This window comes from Eumetopias jubatus, unplaced genomic scaffold, assembly GCF_037043125.1.
Source record: "Eumetopias jubatus isolate StellerSeaLion01/CBP00866 unplaced genomic scaffold, mEumJub1_p1.0 scaffold_10, whole genome shotgun sequence".
Lineage (NCBI taxonomy): Eukaryota > Metazoa > Chordata > Mammalia > Carnivora > Otariidae > Eumetopias > Eumetopias jubatus.
In genome coordinates, this window is record NW_028274816.1 from 118,289,291 (window position 1) to 118,306,517 (window position 17,227).

Sequence of the window (17,227 nt, forward strand, 5' to 3'; positions counted from 1 at the left end):
TTCCTGGAGAGCAAGTATCATCTTAAACATCTGCCTCAGCCCAGTGCCTGGCCACGTTTTGTAAATAAAAACTCAGCAAATATCTACCTACTGGCATTCTCTTTGGACCGAGAGCTGCACGAGAAGGATGATATGGACAGGAGATGGCTGATTTGGAATCCCGAAGGCCTGGGGCCACAGTAGCCTTTTTAGAGAGGCAGAGGCCTGGAGTAAGGGCAGGTTTCATGCTGCAGTAGCAATTCTCCCACCATACGCTTCCTGATCCATTTATCAGACTCCTATATTTCCACCTAGGCATCTTCACCCACTGACCCCTCTGCTTGGACTGCTTATGTCCCTTCTCCACCTGGCTAATTCCTACATATTCTTTAAGGTTCAGCTTCAAAGAATACCTCCTCTTGGAAGGCGCAGGCTTCCACTGTACCTCGGCAGTTCAGGCCGGCAGGGACATCTCTCAGGGCTCCCTCACTGGTTCAGGCTTGTGAAGTCACCAAAATGCCCTAAGGATTCCCCTTGCCACCCCATCTTACTCATCCCGGGAAGGAGAGCTAAAGACCACAGTAGGAGAGATTCAAATCAGGTATCAGGAAAAGCTTCTCAGGTGAAAGGCAATAGAGTGACTGTGCGAAGAGAGAAAAGGTCTTTCTTCTTTCTTCCTTCCAGGTCAGGGTAAGTGGAATCTTCATTCAGCTAAGTGACAGATGGGAAAGTGCCTTGGATGCTTCAGGGCCTAGGTTACCTAAGGGTGAGGTTTTACCTGCTGGAGCATCTTGCTTCAGTGTGACCAGCCAGGGTTCTGGGTCACAGGCACAAAGAGTGCTATCCACGTGGTCATGGGGGCACAGGTTGGAACATAGGTCCAGTAAAAGGCTCAGTTCTGGAGGAATCTCAGATGAATCACCTCAGAGCCTACGACATGAGAGAGAAGACAAGGGCCAAACACGGGTGAGGGCTTCTTCAGGGTGACTCACTCCGGCTTCTCCCGCCAAGCAAGAAGAATCAAAATAAGAATCAGGGCGAGCCTGGGCAGAAAGGGAAAGTCTGTCCTATCCCCTGCCAATTAGGAAACGGGAAACTTTTATGAGAGCCTCCAGAGGCTCCCTAGGCTCTTCAGGGGCAGTTTTACTACAGAGGTTTGGGGTGGGGCTGCATATGTTCTGAGTCAGTGTGCTGTGGAGAATGGAGACACTGGGAGACAGAGAAGTCTCATGCCCTACCCTCTCCACTGGACAGAAATATCGTATTTTTGTATAGCCAGTAATTGATAGACCAGGGAGGCTGGAGTCAATTCTTGATGCTCTAGGAAAGTTGTGTGGGAGCAAAATTACAGCTCATTCACAGGAAAGCCGTATCACCTTCCTGGCCCACCTTGATCCTTTATCTTGAAAATGGGGGTAGTAAAATCTACCTCACAAGGAATGGTTGTGAAGGTCAATGATGTCACGGAGTACAAATCTGAATATTCAGTCAGAGGGGGAATACTGTTATTAACAGTAAGGACTACCGAGGATGGATAATCCATGTGGGGACACTAATCAGGTAGAACAGCCCAGTGTCAACTTTAAAAAGGCAAGGATTTCAGAGGAGGAAAATCTGAGAGGGGGGTGTTGTGAGGCTATACCTAGACCAATCTCTGAAAAACCGTAAGTGACCCTAAGACTCAAAATATCCCAGGCCTCACACCTCCCTGGCAAGGAGGAATGAGGACAAGAGGTGTCTGTAATGGATGGACCCTGGCGGAGACTTGTTTGAGGCCCTGAAATGCATCTAGCATGTGAAAGAATTCAGGGATAGGGACTTCATGCAAACTGGAAAAAGGACAGAGAAGAGCATCAGGAATGTGTTGGGTACATTCACCTTGGACATTGATCATATGCTGCCCAAGGGACAGCCATGGAGAGGGCAACCCGAGAGTCAAGGAGAACAAAGCTCCCTCACCTGGAAGCTCATTTTAAGAGAAAGGACGGGGGGGGGGGGGGGGGGCTGAGCATAATAGGTTGTGGCGTTAGAAATCAAAGCCCACAACTCCTCCAAGGCAGATCACAAGAGCTCTCTAAGCCTTATTCCATTTACTCGTTTGCAAAAAGGAATACTAATACCTACACCTCAAAACACTGAGTTAAGGATCAAATGGGCTAGTACCTCACAGAACGCCTTGCAAATGTTGGTTATTATGATGCAGCGTCCGTTCCCAGCAAGAGTCAAGTCAGATTAGAGCGGTTTTCTCCAGTTCTCCCAGCTCTTGCTCTCCCCCAGCTTCGCGGTTACCAGCCAAGACTTTCTGGAAAGGGTGTGACCACTGTGGGCAGAAGGGAGATGGTAATGAACAGATGTAACACCAAGTCGAGGCAAGAGGCAACCTGATCACTAGCTCCTCCTCCTCCCCAGCCTCAGGTTCGTCCTCCGCTTGGAGGACCGTGGGAGGGCAGGCGAGAAGAGCTGGGTAAGGGTCCTGGGAACCCAGCTGGGTCCGCCCCTAGCTTCCCTGCGGGAACAAGGACTCCCTCTCTGGACAAGGTGCCCGCAGGGACGAGGGCTGGGATGTCGCTCCGGAAGCACCTGGCACGGGGAGAGTATGCCCTTCCCAGGAAGGTGGATGTGACCGCAGCCAAGGGCGCGCGCGGCTGCCCCGACGCTTACCCTGGCCAGCTGCCCCTTCCCCGTTCCCTAGGATTGAGAAAAGGGCAGGAGACGGGACTCAGCCTCCCAGCTGAAAACTTTCCCCGACCCCGGGCCGCCTCCTGCCAGCAAGGTGGAGAGGTGGAGGGGGGACCATGAAAGGTTCTTGTTCTAAGCAAGGGCCAAGAGCTGGGCTACCCCTGCTGAGATACGAGACGGTCAAAAAGGAAATGGGAAAGGGTAGGCAAACGGCGCTTTGGAAGAAGGAGAGGAAGACGCCCTCCGTTCCTCTGCGCTCCGGGGGCAAACCGGCCTCCCTGCCCTTTCGGGGTCGCGAAGCGCTTCGGACCTGGCCTGGGGGCGACACTCACCGGTCCCACGGCCTGAGCCGCCGAGCGCGCGGCCCCCGCCAGGCCCGACTGCAAAGGCAGGCGGGAGGGCTGGGAGAGACGGCGGGAAGAGCCGAGGAGGGGAGGGAAGAGGAGAGGGCGGGAGCGAGCCGGGGAGGAGAGGAAGCCGGGATCGCCAGAGCGCACCGGCCGCCCGCCGCTCTGGCCCAGTGGCCGGGAGCCAGCCGGCTCCTCCCCCGGGGCGGGGCGCGCAAAGAGCGGGGCGCACGTGGCCCGCTCTTGCCGGGGTCGCAGTTAGGGGCTCCTGCTGGGACAAAGTATTTTAAGAACCTGGGGTAAGATGGGGTTGAGACGCCGCCCTCCCGTATTCCGGCAGGAGACGCGTGGGAGGCAGGGCCTCCCGGGCTTCACAGGGCCTGGGGTCCTTCAGTAGAGGACGCCGTGGTCGAACACTGAGCCGGGCCCTCTGACCCCCACCAGTCTGAGACTCGTCGTGGGGTTCGAGGGACGGCGGTGAAGCGCGTGACGCGTCTGCTCCGGGCTCCACGGACGGACCTGGGCGCGGTAAGCCCACCACGGGCAAGAACTAGTGCGGGGAGCCTACGCTGCTGGGAAACGGGCTCGGGTCCTGGGCGGGACCGGCGCGTGCGCGCTGCGCGCGAAATCAGCCGGCCCGGAAGCGCAGGCCGCCCCACGTCGGCCGGAAGCGCGGCTTGGGAGGCGAAAGCGGGTTCCTCCCGCGTGGCTCCGCGGTTGCGGTGGGAGTCGTGCAGCCAGGACCACGTAGACTGCCGGCTGCAGGGGCGCTGGGACACCGAAGGCACGTGAGGTGTAATTACGGGCCGGCGCGGCCGTGGCGCGTGTCAGTTAGGAAGAGGACTACTTTATTTCTAAAAGCCAGTCGATTCAAATCGGTTTGTTATCGAGAGGAATTGTTGCTGGCTCAGGCCGTCAGGCATGCGTGCATTCATTTGTTCTACATGGTTCTGGTTTGGCCAACAAACGTGTTCTGTGTGCCACTTTAAAGACATTGAAATGAGAGAGAGGTGTTTTACATTCCTTTGAAACCACAAACACTAGTGTGTGCTATACGCCCAGGCCTCCCCCGCCCCCTTCCCCAGGATTAGCATCCATTCTACCCATCTACACTTACCCTGAAAGCATGGCTGTGAATGAGGTAGGGAGCAGCCTGGGGCTCAGGATGTCACTGGAGGACTACTATTTTGTCCTGGAGGCAAATGGGTTCAGAGAGGTTCTTCACACAAACCAAGGTCTTCAACTCCAAGGTGTACTTAAATACCTTCTCCCTATCCCTCTCTGATTTGACTTGAAGTCATTAGTTAAGTGTATTCAGTTTGCATTACAAAATTTTAACAGCCTATCCTAATGCTTTGTAATAGGAATTACTATCTGTGATTCCATTTTCAGGGTTTATATGCCAAATTAACTTGATTTGTGAGCCTGCTTTATACAGAGAATAAGCTTTTTAACCATTGATTTCATACTATTAGCATGACATTCTTATCCTTTTTAAAGATTTTATTTACCTGAGAGTGAGCGCGAGAGAACCCAGAGGAAGAGGGAGAAGCAGACTCCCTGCTGAGCAGAGAGCCTCAGGCAGCATTGGATCCCAGGACACTGGGATCACGAGCTGAGCCAAAGGCAGATGGTTACCTGACTGAGCCATACAGGGGACCCTCTTTTTTTTTTTTATTAAGATTTGAGAGAGTGCGAGCACTAGCGGGAGAGGGAGAGAAGTTCAAGCAGACAACTGTGCTGAGCGCAGAGCCGGGGGGGGGGGGGGGGGGGCTCAATCTCAGGATCCTGCAGGAGCTGAACTGAAACCAAGAGTGGGATGCTTTACCCAGATGCCCTGACATTCTTATCCTGATGTGTTAGGTTTCTTACCACAATCCTTGGGGGGAGGAATCACAAATTCTATTTTCTGCCCTGATTTGAAATCATTAGGCCTAAAGTTCTGCTCTGAAATCTAGTAATATGAGTAAAATCGGGGGCACTGGGTAGGCAGTGAGTTAAGCGTTAGACTCTTGGTTTCAGCTCAGGTCATGATCTCAGGGTCTTGAAATCAAGCCTCACGTCAGGCTCTGAGCTCAGTGAGGAGTCTGCTGAAGTTTCTATCTCCCTCCACTCCACCCCACTCTAATAAATCTTCAAAAAAAAAAAAGTAAAATCAAGTCATATATATGCCTATTCCACAAGAACATTGCTTTTCCAATGTATCCCTTTGCTCTTATCACAGGAAGAAGAAAAAATGTCTCAGAAGCAGATGAAGGAAGCTTTTGTCAGTAACCACAATGGAACCAGCGTGCTGGAAGTCACCCAGGGCCTGTGCTTACCTGCATTCTGTATCCTGTGCAGAGGGCTTCTCATCATTCTCTCACAGCACTTGTGTTCTTTACATACCTGGAGAACTAGATTCTTCATTGACTTTGTTTTCCTAATAGTTCCCCTGGTGGCCACTTTGACAATTTTGTCTTCATTTGTCCTCCTGGAGCACCTTGCTGTAATTATCCTTGGAGCAGGCCTAGTCTATCAAATATACTGCAGGAGAACTTGCTGTGCCAGAATGCCTGTCCAGAAAATACTTGAAAAATTCATGAAAATCAGTCTAGAATCAGAATACGTTCCAGCCATCTCCTGTTTCCGTGTAATTAACAGTGCATTTACTGCTATTGCCATTTTGGCTGTGGACTTCCCACTTTTTCCCAGAAGATTTGCCAAAACTGAGCTCTATGGGACAGGAGCAATGGATTTTGGAGTAGGAGGTTTTATTTTTGGGACTGCAATGGTTTGTCCAGAAGTTAGGAGAAAATACACGGAAGGGTCCAGATTTTATTATCTTACAAAGTCCTTGTACGCTGTTTGGCCATTAGTTTTCCTAGGAGTAGGACGATTAGTCATTATAAAATCCATAGGCTATCAGGAACATTTAACTGAGTATGGAGTTCACTGGAACTTTTTCTTTACCTTAGTAGTTGTGAAACTGTTAACATCACTGCTTTTGATTATTTTTCCTGTAACTAAATCCTGGATTGTGGCCATCAGCATTATTGTGTTATACCAGCTAGCCCTTGACTTTACCCCACTGAAAAGGTTAATTTTGTATGGCACTGATGGTAGTGGCACAAGGATTGGTTTATTAAATGCCAACCGCGAAGGAATAATCTCTACCTTGGGGTATGTGGCAATTCATATGGCTGGTGTGCAAACAGGGTCATATATGCTTAAAAAAAGATCACATGTCAAAGACTGGATAAAAGGAACATACTGTATCCTGCTGACAGCTATTAGCCTCTTCATATCTCTTTACATAGTTCAGGTAAATGTAGAAGTAGTATCTCGGAGAATGGCCAATTTAGCCTTTTGTATTTGGATAGTTGCTTCTAGCCTGATCCTTCTTAGTAGTTTATTACTGGGTGATATAATTTTGAGTTTTGCGAAATTTCTAATTAAAGGGGCTGTAGTACCATGTTCTTGGAAACCAATCCAGTTGTCTGCCACAAATAAAAAGCATTCAGAATCTCTAGTCTCTGAAGCTGAAAGAAAGGAACCCAGTCTTTGTTTAATTACAGCTATGAATAGAAACCAGTTAATTTTTTTCTTGCTGTCAAATATAACTACTGGTCTGATCAACCTGTTGGTAGATACGTTACACAGCAGTACCTTGTGGGCCTTAATTGTGCTCCATCTCTATATGTTTACCAACTGTTTAGTTATATATGTGTTACACTTGCAAGATAAGACTATAAAATTTTGGTGATCAGCATAGGTACAAAGTACCTGTGTTACAAAATGAGGGAGAATATTAAATGTGAAGAAAGTGGGCTTTTGGCAACCCAGTGTTAACCATATTATAGAATTGAGTTTCAATCCTCTATAATAGTAGTGATGCCTACTGTTTTAATGTATCCTAACACCATACAATTTTAAAGAAACTGCAGTCGTGACACTGAAAGATTAGAGGGTAGGGAGGAGGATTTTTACTTTACACCTTACATCACAAACCATTCTGTATTTTTTTATTGTATGACTTTTATAATAAATTTACATTACAACATCTCAGCATGATCGTGAAATTGTCAACACTTCTTTTTTTTTTTAAGATTTTATTTATTTGACAGAGTGAGCACAAGCAGGAGAGGGAGAAGCAGGCCCCTTGATGAACAGGGAGCCCGATGCGGGGCTCAATCCCAGGACCCTGGGATCATGACCTGAGCCAAACGCAGACGCTCAACCAACTGAGCCACCCAGGCACCCCTGTCAACACTTCTTTACTGCTGAATTTTAACCTTTTAAAAATGCCCAAGTATAAGAAAGCAGGTGTTGACCACGAAACACTTATAAAGTCAGAAAATAAATGCTCCAAAGAATGGACTGAATTGTGCGATGTAGTTTACATGCCTAGTAATTATGAGGTAACAGTTTTACTTCAGGACTAATTATTTTTTTTAGCAACTCTGCTAGGGATGATAAGCAGGTTTCTTGGTATCTTGGAGCTTGTAATCCAGTGGGGAAACAGACATTGAACAACCATTATAAACTGTGGTAAGTCATGAAGTATAGGTTACCAAGATTGTCAAATCAAGAACTGATCTAGTAGAGTCAAAGTTTTCCCCACATACTGTATTTTTTTTTTAATATTTTAAGTAATCTCTACTGCAACATGGGGGCTTGAACTCATAACCCTGAGATCAAGAGTCATGCTCTGCAGACTGAGCCAGCCAAGTGCCTCCAGACTGTTTTTTCTTTTCTTTTTTTAAGATAGTCTCCACACCCAGCACAGGGCTTGGGGGGTAAGGGGGTGTGGCACAAGGTGGGGCTCAAACTCACAGACTGTGAGATCAAGACCTGAGCGGAGATCAAGAGTCTGAGGCTCAACCGACTGAGCCACCCAGGTACACCCCTAGATGGTATTTTTTTGAGCTAGAGCTGATCGATAGGATGAGGAATTAAAATGTGGTAAGGGAAGGAGTAAACAGCATTCTAGGTAGAATGAATCCTTCAGCAAAGGTCCTGAGTGGGGAGGGAAAATTGCACGTCTTGGAACTCAAGGCTGGAGCTCAGAAAAAGGGAGAGGGTGGGTAATAAGCTAGAGAGGCAGGCAGGGACCGTATCAGGCATACCTCATTTAATTTACCATGTTAAGGGGAAAGAGAACCAGTGAGAAAGTCAAGCACTAGGCTGATTTAATACAATGATGGCTATATAAACGTTTAATATCCTACTAGGAATTTGAGTCATTTAAAAGTTCTAAGCAGACCTTTGAACCAGCTGTTTAAAATCTAAGATTTAAAAAAAAAAAACGAGATTCTGGGGCGCCTGGGTGGCTCAGTTGGTTAAGCGACTGCCTTCGGCTCAGGTCATGATCCTGGAGTCCCGGGATGGAGTCCCGGGATGGAGTCCCACGTCGGACTCCCTGCTCAGCGGGGGGGTCTGCTTCTCCCTCTGACCTTCTTCCCTCTCGTGCTCTCTCTCTCTCATTCTCTCTCTCTCAAATAAATAAAATCTTTAAAATAAAAAAAATAAACTAAATCCTCAGTTTCCAATTATAATGTTTCCTGTATATTGTTTAAAGTGGGCAAAAAAAGGGGTGCCTGGGTGGCTCAGTTGGTTAAGGGTCCAACTCTTGATTTTGGCTCAGATCTTGATATCAGGGTTGTGAGTTTGGGCTGGCGTTGGGCTCCATGCTGGGCATGGTGCCTACTTAAAAAATAAAAAGTGGGCAAAAAAATCAACTAAAATCTGCCTTTCTGTTGTGTTCTATTTTCAAGGAAAAATCTGATTCTGCAGAAATAGTCAAAAGGTCAGAATGCTCAAGTTAATTTTATATTTGGTTTTATTTGTGGAGTGTAGGTAGAGCCTCCTCTAAAATTAAATTTTGGATTTGCTGTTTTAATCAGTTGCCTCTAAATTAAAAATTTATTTTATACCTGGATTTGTTAAATACAGTCATGTTATTACACTAATTAGTTTACTTCAATTTGTTACATTATGATGGCTAATTTAGTATTTATGTGGCATTTTTGCCAACTATAATCAATATTTGGAGTTAATCTATTATTGAAAGGAATTTTCTCCCTAATCAGTATGTTGAGCAGCTATAAAAACAAAAATCAGATTCTATTTTCAATTAAAAAGATTTTTGAAATTTAACCAGTAAGATTATAGCATATCAATTAAGCATGACTAGGAAAGGTGATTGGTTCTCTTGCTATGTCACAGTGCTAATACCCCATGACTTATCTGTTCAAAGCGTTCAGAGCAGGGCCGAGAGACTAAACATACTGTTCTCTCATTTAAAAAAATGTAATTTAAATTATCTGATGACTGAATGAATATGTTGTCTAACTGGTCTGTTGCTTGTGGGTAACTGCTCCTTCATCTTTTCTAGATCTTAAATATCTCTCAACAAGTCTGTCTCACAATTACAGATACTGAATCATAACTTAAAAGAACAAACAAAGTGTACTCTCTGTTTTTTCTACCTCCAATTATGAAAGTCATGTAAGAGAAAGCAAATGAAATAGCATTCATAAAATAGAAGAATTAGTTAAAAAAAATTCTGACTTGGCTCTAGTTTACAGAAAAGATCACTCAACACAGATTTATTGAGCTCCAATGTACCAGGTATAGGTGCTGGGAAACAGAAAAGACAAAGTCCCTGCCTTACCTTTTAACTTGCAGACATTATTTTCCCTTAAAAGAATTTTTCCCCTCTGAAAAATTTTACGTGGGGAAAGTATGTCTCTATTGTTTTTTTTTATTGTTAACAGACACAACAAAACTTCCCACTGTCAGCTTATAAAACAGAAAACCAAATTCACAGATTCTCAGATTTGGACAACAATGGTAATTTAAGTAACATTCTGCTACTGATTTTATTACCACATAAAACAACGTGGTTATTATAGTGAAAACAACAAAAGGTACTCTAATTGGCTAATTTCCTTTTCAACTATCAATTTAAAAAAAAATATTTATTTGACAGAGAGACAGCAAGAGAGGGAACACAAACAGGGGGAGTGGGAGAGGGAGAAGCAGGCTTCCCATGGAGCAGGGAGCCCGATGCGGGGCTCGATCCCAGGACCTTGACCTAAGCTGAAGGCAGACGCTTAACTACTCAGCCACCCAGGCGCCCCTCAACTATCAATTTTTTAAAGATTTTAAGCAATTTCTATACCCAAAGTGGGGCTCGAACTCACAATCCTGAGATCAAGAGTCATATGCTTCACTGAGCCAGCCAGCCTACCCCTCAACTATCAATTTTTGAGGACAGAAGGGAGGGGGGGATAGAGAAGGGAAGAATATAATATGGTCTACGACTTTATCCTATCAATAACCTCCAGGAAGTGACTCATTCCCATGACTTTGTTTTTTTTTTTAAGATTTTATTTATTTACTTGACAGAGAGAAACAGTGAGAGAGGGAACACAAGCAGGGGGAGTGGGAGAGGGAGAAGCAGGCTCTCAGCTGAGCAGGGAGCCCCACACGGGTCTCGATCCCAGGACCCTGGGATCATGTCCTGAGCCAAAGGCAGACGCTTAACAACTGAGCCACCCAGATGCCCCAATTGTTTATTTTTTTAAAGATTTTATTTATTTGACAGAGAGAGACACAGTGAGGGAGGGAACAAAAGCAGGGGAAGTGGGAGAGGGAGAAGCAGGCTCCCCACTGAGCAGGGAGCCCATTGTGGGGCTCAATCCCAGGACCATGACCTGAGCCGAAGGCAGACGCTTAATGACTGAGCCACTCAGCGCCCCTTTCATGGCTTTAATTTTACACAATTTAAACTGGAGGTATCTACCAACATGTATCAATAGCTTGTGTTTAGAAGATGACGTTTTATTTTTATTGAGCATTGACGTCCAATATGATGTATAAATCACACAAAATCTTATTTTGCTCCCTAGGAGTTAATGTACAGTCTATGAATATAGGCAATAACATAAGGAATAAATCGTTTCTCTTCATTTCTTTTAAACCTAAGTTGCTTGGAAAATACCTATCTCATATATGCTTGAGTTTTGTGGCTGGCTTTTGCACACTGGGAATCTAATAAGAAAAAGAAAGGTATTTTGTTGATAATCTTATTTTAAAGATTTTATTTGAGAGAGAGAGAATGAGAGACAGAGAGCACGAGAGGGAAGAGGGCCAGAGGGAGAAGCAGACTCCCCGCTGAGCGGGGAGCCCGATGCGGGACTCGATCCCAGGACTCCAGGATCATGACCTGAGCCGAAGGCAGTCGCCCAACCAACTGAGCCACCCAGGCGCCCAGTATTTTGTTGATAATTTATTACCTCTCCATCACTCCAACTGTTACTAGGTACCAGCAAAATGTCCTCTGCTGTTGACTGCATTCTCCTTGCCTTTCAAATCCTTCAACCTTGCCTTTCACAAGGTCTACATCGAAATTTAAAAATAGGCAACAGCTGGCTTTTTTATGTAGTAATAACTTATTTTGTCAGAGTTAAGCTCTCTAAAGGCAGATACTTAGTCATGAAATATTTGCTGCAGTATTGGTTTTAGCAGAAGCTAGACCAATAGTGAAAATGAGTGCCTGCTCTAAAACTAAAAAGATATGTAGTTAAAACTTCTAAAAGTTGTTTTCCAGTGAAATAATTTTCTAAGCATTTCTCCTCGAATATTTATCATATTTGGAGCACCCAGGCTATCGCCTTACCGCCTTAAGAACCTACCTAGCAAATTATCCATCTTTTTAACCTTACAGTTTTCACTGAATACCTATGGTACTGTCCAAAGATACTAAGCAGCATGCACAGTGGATTAAAAGACAATTCCAGGGGTGCCTGGTTGGCTCAGTTGGTAGAACATACAACTCTTGATCCCAGAGTTGTGAATTTGAACCCCACATAGGGTGTAGCGATTACTTAATAAAAGACAAATCCAAGTCGGGGAAAGTAACCTCAGATGGAGACTGTTGTGGTACCATTATGTTTTATATCTGGGTTTTAATGCTTTTTCTAACTTAAGATTTAAATCCCCCAGGGTGAAAACTCTGTTCTTTGCTAGTACCCAGTGCGTACTCAATAATCAAAGTATTTAAATTAGCACCTATATATTGAGCTTGTCATTTTCAATGCCCTTTACCAACCACAACCCAAAAGAAGTTTAAGAGGTATAAAGTAGGTACGTTAATACAGTCTTTATAAGAGCACCTTTAGGTCTTAAAAGCCACAGTACTTTTTTTTCCTTAGAGCAGTATTTTTACATAAAACACAAGATTCTCTCAAAAGTCCAAAGTTTGGCTATGTAGTCTAATGTAGTCTAACCTATCAGAAGCTGCATGCTCGTCCTATATGCCTACTGGATCTAAGCTAACGATCACGTTTTTCTGCTCGCCAAACACGGCCAAAAGACACAAATAATAAATACTGGATAATCACACCTTTGGGACTGAACAATGGTTCTTCCAGTTTATTATGTCACCTAACCTAACAGTGACAACACAATGTCGTAAGTCAACATGGCTAAAGATGTACTGCGGGGTTTTTTGTTGTTGCGAGTCTCTAAGATTTCAGGTGATGACGAAAATACTTTTTACAGATCAGTATCACTGCTCTAGCCTAGTCTACCAGGAAATACAGATGTCATCAGGATTAGTTAGTTGTAAGAGGAGCAAATGGACTTATCATTAAAATCATCAAGACTTTCATAGGCAAAGTACTTCCCAACAGCTATTTTGGCTTTACAACAGGCCTCCAAAGCCTTCAAGGTAGGAAATGAGTACATGGTGGCACGCAGAGTGTAGATGAACTGCCTTTACAGCGGCTCTGCTTCTAAGGAGAGGGTCAGAGGGAAGGGCCTTTACCTGTCCCAGTACTTTGCCCGGGGGAATCCGTGTCCCGAGTCCTTAAGTTAATATTAACCCGGCCCAAGGAGTTTCTCTGGCGAGTGCGTTTACGAGCCTCTCCTCACACAGTCTTCCATCTGCCTCTAGAGTAGCAACTACAACGCAAAACCGTCACCACTAAGTTTCCCTCGGCGGGATCTTGACGCAATCGCAGTCAAGGAAGCACTGATGCGGCTGGCTCCCGGTGAATCAGGGCGTTCAGGGAAAGCGGCGTCAACTACCTGGAAACCAAGCCCGGAGTTTCTCGCTCACCCTCCAGACGCTCGTCGCCCCTTCCCGCACTCCCGCTTTCCGCTCCCACTGACTTGGAAAGCCTCAGCTCCTTCCCACTTACCGAAGTCCTCCCAGGGCCTCGACCCTCGGGTGGGCACTGAGTCAGCTCGGCTCGGCACCCTTCGGCCCTCGGGAGAGCGGTTCTCAGGCCCGAGCGGCAGGGGAACAGAGGTTCGGGCCTATTCACTCCTCCTGGCAGCCCTATTTCGGATTTATTTGGGTAGCTAGACTCGGGGGAGGGGGTCGGTCACGCGTTCGAGAAACCCGAGGGAGAACCCCCCCCCACCGCCTCCACCACGGTTTCGAAAGAGGCGACCCGGGAGCGGCGGTCTACAGTCTCGCGAGAGGAGGCGGGGCCCCGCCCAGAGTTCTCGGCCCCTCCCTGCCCCACCCTCCCCACGTCCCCCGCCCTCCCTCCCCCACTGCCCGTGGCGCGAGCGGCTGACTGAGCCTGGAGAGGAAACGGCGTTCGGAGCAGCGCTCCCGCCCAGGCCGGCCCTGACGCGGGCCTCGTCAGCCGGTAACGGGGAGCAGACGTGGGGGTCAGGGAGGCGACCACGAAAACGGTGAAGGTCAGAACCCAGAGGCCTCCTCCGAGAAGGGTGAGGAAAGGGTCTGAGCCTCCCTCTACAGACTCTGCAGAGCTGAGGCGGGGTCGACCCCTCCCAGGGGCGGGGTCGCGCTGGGCAACTGCAGCCCTGGGGACTGACTGGGCGGGGCGCGCCAAGTAAGGGGAGGAAGGGGTCAGCTGGGGGTTGAGGGCTCCCCGGCAGCGGGAAGCAGGAGGTGGGCTGTGGGGCTGAGGCCGTGGGTGGGGTCCTGGAGCTGGGACTCCGGTGACGGGCTGGGGAAGCCCCGGGGCCAGCGGGTCCCTTCCGCCTCTCCTTTGGACCCTGACTGGAGGCCGGCGGGGGTGGGGGCAGGGGAAGGCGAGCGGAGCGAGGGGGCGGGTCCCGGCGCTGCTCGGCGCTGATTGGCTGAGCGCGTGTGGAATCGGGTGATGGGAAACGCAGCCCGGCTCTCCCGTGCCCTACTGCTCCTCTCCCTCCCCCCCGTGGCGAATGTGCTGCGCGGCGGCGGGTGCTTACGCTCGCGGGGTTTGGCTGTTGCAGGCAGGAGCTGGGAGGAGGCGGCAGCGGCAGCGGCAGGAGCAGCAGCGGCGGCGGCGGCGGCAGCTGGGAGGAGGTGGTGACGGTGGCAACGGCAGCGTCGGGGACGATGGCGCGACTGGTGGCAGTGTGCAGGGACGGGGAGGAGGAGTTCCCCTTCGAGAGGAGGCAGATTCCCCTCTACATAGACGACACCCTCACGGTGAGCGGGCCGGGCCGGGCCGGGCTCGCCGCTCCCCTGGCAGCTGTTTCCCCTCCTCCCCCTCCCCCAGGCTGAGCGCTGCGCACTGGAGAAAGAGTGTGTTGCAACTCCTAGGCGAGGCCTCCTCTCCGGCAGGCCCCACAAACTCGCCTTTGCAGTGTGTCGCACGGTAACCCCTGCGGGCCCCTAGCCCAGCGCTCCGTGAGCATTTCGAGCCCCACTCGCCAGATTTTCCTTCCTTTTTGAACCTCTTCCTTTCCCCTGCCTCTTAGCGAGACGCTGCTTTTGCCAAAGCACGCGCCTCGGAGAGGAGTTGAAGGATCTTGGGCGTTTAGGGCCTATCCTTTACAGAATCCACCTACCCTCGGGGAAGCTTAATTATCTGGAAATGTCGCAGCTGCACTGCTACCTGTATATTTTCTCTCTCAATAGTGTAGCTCACTACGGAAGCTTAATTACTTAAGGCAGAGTGGCATGCTCTCGCACAGTAAAGATTCCACTAAAATGATTTGGTTTCATTGCAAATAGTGTCATATTGCCTAGTACATTAAAACTCTTTGAAATGATTGTAGTGCTAGGCCATGACGCCTCAAAATGGATTTTCTTGGCAATAATTATTTTTTAGTGTACAGGTAACCTTTTTTTTCATTTTTTTAATAAAGCAAAATTATTGAACGTGTAAGGGCATTATAAAAAGCTGATTGCTTGTCTGGAGTGTCAAAACCCACTTCTGGGTAGTTTTCTTAGAGTTGATGGTAGTACAGCATACTGACCCTCTGCCCTGTGTTGCTGTACTATTTCCTTTGAAAGGAAATGGCAGAAATTTGAATTGAATCTGAACAGGAAATGAGTGCAGTTGCTTGCCACTATTTCGTAAAAAATGAAATGAACCTTTTCTGAATATCTTTTGAAATCTGCATTTTGATGATGCTGAAGCTTTGGATTATACATTTGCCTCTTTTGATAGGTGTAACTCAGTCTTTTTATCGTATTACCTTTGCCTTTTTGCTTTTCAGAGGCAGTTCTGTTTTGTTCTTGAATTTTTTTTGGCAAATATCTATTGAAGTTTTTTCAAATTTTATATAAAATGCAAGTCATTGTAGAGCTGCCACTCTGTGCCTTTCTGTTTGCCAGTCTCAATTAAGATTTGATTGAGCTGCAGTACTTTTAGATTAGAAGAGCTATTTGGTGACAATTTGTTAGAACTTTTTATGTGAAAGCGTCTTTTTTTTTTTTCATGGAAAGAAAGTGCATTTTTTTTTTCATGGAAAAAGAATGATTTGGCCTGACATAAGGTAAATAGAGTTTGTGTTGATGCATTAGAAAGTGCCTGTATGCCTTGGTTATGATTTCTGTATTTTTTACATTAAAAGTATAATGGAATTGTATTTTAAGTTAAAAAACTAGCACTCTGATCAAATTAAATGATGCATTTCTCCATTTTAAAACTCCTAATATGAGTTCATTTGTTACTTTCTTCTCTTCCTCTTCTTACACACTTTTCTAGAGCACGTAATTTGGTATCAACTTTCTGTGATTATTGTCCCACAATGTCTTTGAAGTTTAAAAAAATCCAATGGGTTTAGACATAAGATTACTTTTGAGTGTATAATATCAAAACATAGGGGAAATCAACATAAATTTGAATATTTACAGCATTTTAAAAGACATTTATTGACACTTCCTGACACTTATGGTCACATAACCACCTTTCGTTTGAGTGGAGCTTTGATACATCTGTCATATAGCACTTTAAAATAGTGGGTGTTTTTATACTCTGTTCTCTGTACAGTGATACTAGTTTCTAAAATTTTCCATAGAAAAAGATGTAACCTTGCACTGTGATACATAATTGTACTTATTTCTCCAGAGACGTTGGGATTGGACTGAACCTGGTGATTGAGTTTTGCTTTTATTGTATTGTGGACTTGTGACCAAGGCAAATAAAATTTAGGGTCATTTAATTTAAATATCCCAAAATAGTATTTTATTTAGGAAAAGGTGCAGTTTCTCTTGTCTTTAGAAGGGTTTTTATCACTGGGAATGAGTGGGACTATTTATTGCTTTGTCTTGGAACTTGTGCATAGTCATTGAATGCTGGTTAGTGAAAATTCTTGTCAAGAATGCATTATATTTAGGGAAACAACTTTCAGAACTTCCTATCAAATACTACTCAAAAGAAGACAGAGCAAACACCTGTTGGGGAAGAGGGAGGGAAGATGCCTGTAGCATAAGTTTATGCTCTGCACTGGTCCACTGATAGTTTGATGGCAGTGTATCCCTGAAGTTAACATTTGGTCTGGTCTTTGTTCTTAGGGTCCATAGGTAATGCATTGAAAAAAGGCTGTGTGATCTTTATTTCAAGTAGTCTTAGAATCTTGTTAGCGCCTACATGTTAAGTCTGGTTACAGCTTTCACAGTTCAGTTACAAATGTTGTATCATTTTAGTAACAGAAGTTGAAACCTCTATCCTTAATTCTACTGGTGATTTTAGGTTGGATTTTATAAAATGAAATTGAGAAGCTTGTTTTTGTGAGGAAGTAGTCTCCTCCTTTATGTGGTATGTTAAATCCACGTTTAAGACTCATTTGGTAATTCTTAGTGGGTTTGAATACTTGAGTACAGGTGTTATAGGTGTATTTGAGAAAATCCCAAAGAAGTAAGTCGGTGGAAAATTAAGAAAGTGGTACGCTGTGTGGCCAAAATGCTTTTTGGTGTTACTAGAATTGTAAAATAACAAATGGGCAGAATACGGATTTTATTTTAGAGATATTTTTGGAGA

At 46.1% G+C, this 17,227-nt stretch overlaps 3 protein-coding genes and 1 long non-coding RNA gene across 7 annotated transcripts in view; 2 read left to right on the forward strand and 2 right to left on the reverse strand.

Moving 5' to 3' along the window:
* Positions 1 to 3,550, reverse strand: part of MYO19 (myosin XIX) — a 35,534-nt gene extending 31,984 nt beyond the window's left edge. The window contains exons 1-3 of one of the 2 annotated variants that reach the window (XM_028109252.2): positions 3,300 to 3,550; positions 2,143 to 2,299; positions 758 to 909 (exon numbers count right to left, since the gene is read on the reverse strand). In XM_028109252.2, the coding sequence (XP_027965053.1) occupies positions 758 to 769 (12 nt within the window). In that variant the 5' untranslated portion in view covers positions 770 to 909; positions 2,143 to 2,299; positions 3,300 to 3,550. Of the gene's footprint in view, positions 1 to 757; positions 910 to 2,142; positions 2,300 to 2,990; positions 3,166 to 3,299 lie in introns of those variants that run through there. The other variant, XM_028109250.2, reaches the window with a different exon arrangement.
* Positions 3,420 to 7,047, forward strand: PIGW (phosphatidylinositol glycan anchor biosynthesis class W). The gene is made up of 2 exons (XM_028109256.2): positions 3,420 to 3,533; positions 5,230 to 7,047. The coding sequence occupies exon 2, from the start codon at positions 5,242 to 5,244 to the stop codon at positions 6,748 to 6,750; it is 1,509 nt and encodes a 502-aa protein (XP_027965057.1). The 5' UTR covers positions 3,420 to 3,533; positions 5,230 to 5,241; the 3' UTR covers positions 6,751 to 7,047.
* A 5,091-nt stretch (positions 7,048 to 12,138) lies between these two features.
* Positions 12,139 to 13,474, reverse strand: LOC114213894 (uncharacterized). Its single transcript, XR_003610284.1, has 2 exons — positions 13,196 to 13,474; positions 12,139 to 13,082 (listed from the first exon to the last, which is right to left on the reverse strand). It is a non-coding gene; the product is annotated as an uncharacterized LOC114213894 (long non-coding RNA).
* An 84-nt stretch (positions 13,475 to 13,558) lies between these two features.
* The window catches only part of GGNBP2 (gametogenetin binding protein 2), a 30,666-nt gene continuing 26,997 nt past the window's right edge, over positions 13,559 to 17,227 (forward strand). For all 3 annotated transcript variants that reach the window (XM_088028356.1, XM_028109094.2, XM_028109096.2), the window contains exons 1-2: positions 13,559 to 13,736; positions 14,247 to 14,445. In XM_088028356.1, coding sequence (XP_087884482.1) covers positions 14,353 to 14,445 — 93 coding nt within the window. In that variant the 5' untranslated portion in view covers positions 13,559 to 13,736; positions 14,247 to 14,352. The remainder of the gene's footprint in view (positions 13,737 to 14,246; positions 14,446 to 17,227) is intronic.

What these genes read in the sequence shown, in the direction of transcription:
- PIGW (XM_028109256.2), top strand. Translation starts at nt 5,242, where the DNA reads ATGTCTCAGAAGCAGATGAAGGAAGCTTTTGTCAGTAACCACAATGGA.